The 3,498-nt window shown below is 34.2% G+C and overlaps 1 protein-coding gene across 1 annotated transcript; it reads left to right on the top strand.

Annotated features, from left to right (window-relative positions):
- Positions 1-2,292: 2,292 nt before the first annotated feature.
- Positions 2,293-3,225, top strand: LOC143400362 (olfactory receptor 2T27-like). The gene has a single exon (XM_076857621.2). The coding sequence runs from the start codon at positions 2,293-2,295 to the stop codon at positions 3,223-3,225; it is 933 nt and encodes a 310-aa protein (XP_076713736.2).
- Positions 3,226-3,498: the final 273 nt, after the last annotated feature.

Raw genomic sequence — 3,498 nt, 5'->3', positions numbered from 1 at the left:
CAGTGGTTGACTGCCCCTGAGTTCAATCCCCAGTACCCACCTACCCCCCAAATTAAAATAAATCTGGTCCTATAGCAGACAGATGTGTTCTACATGTGTAGGTAAATGGAGTTCTTAGTTCAGTGGAAGAAAAGGACAGGCCAGATAATGTGTCTAAACATAAATATACAGATAAGAATTACATGAGATTATATAGGATAATAAATTTGCAAACTTTCAGGGTTATATGGTTTAAAAAGTTTAAATATAAATATGTGTAAGAATTCCAATTAGTTTTTTACCTACTTAAAAAAAAGTGACTTTCACCAATTGACCTGGGTTTTTAATTATGAGGAACCCACTGTTCTTCATATTTATATAAATTGCTGTGTAAATATGGCAGACACAGCTTAAAATAATTTCTTATCTAATTCACCAGGCTTCTTTTACCCAGACATTAGTACTCTCCTCTATATTGATATAGCATTTATTTCATATGTCAACTCAGGGTTTATTGAAGATATAGACCCTGTCCTAATTCATTCATATTCCCATTTTAGCACCTAGTAGAATATGTATAAAATAAAGTGAATACCAGCAAAAATAACATAAAAATGAATGAATGATAAAGGATTTTCAAGAACTATTTTAATTGCCACTCTGAAATAGTATTAATCTAACTTTCAGTAGAATTAGTGCTTGATGCTCACTAATGACAGAATGTTTAATTATAGCTCAGTAGTTTATATTTCTTTAGACTAATGGCTAAAATAACAGCAGTGCTTTTTCTTCTTCACTGATATAATTTGTCACAAATATGACCCAAATATAAATACCCATAAAAGAACCATGAACTTAAACTAGAAGGTGGCATTGTTTTACATTATGAAATTTCCTGATCCAATAATAGAAAACAGAATGTCCATGTCTTTTGGCATATGTGATTCTTCAGTCCTGTTCTGACAGAAAATGCTTATAAATATAGAAACTTCTACAAGTGCAACCTTGTCTCCATGAAAATGTGAAAACGCTGAACTCCATGGAATTTGTTCAACTTTCTGTTTAGCAAATGGTTAATAGCTTATGCTCTTTGGAAGTTATTGACCTGGTTTTATTGGACTTCAGTGAAGTAAAGCATAATCCTAACACTCAATATTATCATTTTAAAAGACATATGGGTACACAGAAAACTGTAATAAAGATAAAAAGTACCAGTCAATGTCATAAGTAGTTTAACTATAGTAACTCATCTAAGTCTCATGACTACCCCTTGAGATACTAAATGGATGGGGCTTGACTTTGAAACAGCACAAACCCTGATCTGTGTTCTTAGCCCACAAACTACACAGTCTCTCTGTTATGCTGGTAAAATGGCAGGAGTTATGCCACTAAGGGACAGAGGAACCCAAGTAGATAGGGAGAAATATTTTTAGAATTTCATGAGATTGTAAGCTTTGAAGAAGCTCTAACAATAGAAAGACACTTCAGAGGAAATGGTTAATCCTGAGGAAAATAAAAACAAAGGTGCATATAAGTGAGCATGCAAACATTGTGGGAACACCACAAGAGTACTCATTTGGCTGGAATTTGAGTAATATGTTTAAAAATAATAGAACATAAATTTTTTAAGGGAGCTTGGCTCCAAGTCACTGAAGATTTAGAATTCTAGATATTAAAACTTTACTTGGTCAGCAATAGGGAATATTAATGATTTTGGGGCAGGGTTATTATGTAAACCCAGAAATTTCTGTTGCTCTATTATGGCATGATGAAAATTAGCCAAAAGGAAAATAAAAAAGTATATTTAATTAAATTTTATTAAATAATTGTTTTGTAATTTAAACAGCTAAATCGAATAAATTAACTAGGTTTTCCTTTTTTTTTGTCCAAATATACAATTATTAATAGCTAGAACCCATGGTTATTAGAAATGGTATAAGATTTTAGGCACAAAATTTTAGAAGGTAGGTTTACAGTTTACAAGGTTCTTTACCCACCTTAAAAAAACAGAAGAACAAACAAAATTGTCAGTTCTACAGAGGCTAAGAAACACTGAAGTTGATCAGTCTTTTCAGTATTCTCCATTTTAACAAAATTTAGATGATTGTTGAACAATACATGGTAAAGAGTCTCTGGTGAGATGATGGCAAATACTATCTGTTAATCCAGAATTGGAGAGAATGTTAAAAATATTTGATCCATAGATTGATATATTATAGTGAATATACTGATTGATATATGTATACTGAATATCACTGGTTTTAATCTACTTTATTTGTGCCCTAGCCTTGTTACATTTATTACAGAGGCATGATGCATGGGAATGAGACCTTAGTAACTGATTTCATCCTTGTGGGACTCTTTCCTGAATTTCGGCATTCCACTGTTCTCAACTCCATAATCATCTTTATCTACATCCTTGCCTTCTTGGGAAACATACTTTTGATTATCTTGATTTGCAGTGATTCTCGGTTCCATACACCCATGTACATTCTCCTCAGTCAACTTTCCATCATTGACTTGACATTAACTTCCACCATTGTCCCAAAGATGGCCTCAAACTTTTTTACAGGGAAAAGGAGCATTTCATGGATTGGCTGTGGAACACAAAGTTTCTTTTTTCTGATGTTGGGAATGTCAGAATGCCTCATCTTGACTCTCATGGCTTATGATCGTTATGTGGCTGTCTGTAACCCATTGCGTTATCCCACCATCATGAGTACCAGGATCTGTCTGCACATGATTGCTGGGTGTTGGATTGGAGGATCTTCAAGTTCATTTATTCACACAGTATATCCGATGCATTTTCCTATCTGTGGGTCAAGGGAAATCCAACACTTCTTTTGTGAGGTCCCAGTCCTCATTAAGCTCTCCTGTGAAGACACTTCAGTGTATCAGTTAGTGGTGGTAGTGACAAGCATTGTGCTGCTTGTTGTCCCTTTTAGTCTCATCACAACTTCCTATACTTTTATCTTCATCACTGTTTTCCATATGAATTCTGTTAAGGGAAGAAGGAAAGTCCTGGCCACCTGCTCTTCCCATCTAATAGTGGTGAGTCTTTTCTTTGGCCCAAATATATTCATCTACATGACTTTCACTTCTTCTCATAGTCCACAGCAGGACCAGGTACTTTCTGTTTTCAGCAATATCCTCACTCCCATGCTGAACCCCATAATCTATAGCCTGAGGAACAAAGAGGTGGTGGCAGCTCTCAGGAAGCTCTCTGGGAGATGTGTGATATTGTAGTAGATGAGTAGTCCTTCCATACGGGAAAATGACATGTTTATGACCAAAGGCAAAAGTATAGATTAAAGTCTGAAGACCAAGATTTTATGGTTTGCTTTCAGGAAACCAAGATGATTGTGGCTCTATGTAAATGGAATTTTTCATATATAATTTTTCAGATCTCCCATGGAGATTTATATACTTTTCTTATAAATATTATTGGGGCATTATTAAGTTAGAAAAAGTGTTAATTTTTTTATTAATTAAAAATTATATTTAGTCTGAAATCTCTGA

Source organism: Callospermophilus lateralis, chromosome 5 (genome assembly GCF_048772815.1).
Source record: "Callospermophilus lateralis isolate mCalLat2 chromosome 5, mCalLat2.hap1, whole genome shotgun sequence".
Classification (NCBI taxonomy): Eukaryota; Metazoa; Chordata; class Mammalia; order Rodentia; family Sciuridae; genus Callospermophilus; species Callospermophilus lateralis.
This window is presented reverse-complemented; position numbering and strand designations above follow the sequence as displayed.

What these genes read in the sequence shown, in the direction of transcription:
- LOC143400362 (XM_076857621.2), top strand. Translation starts at nt 2,293, where the DNA reads ATGCATGGGAATGAGACCTTAGTAACTGATTTCATCCTTGTGGGACTC.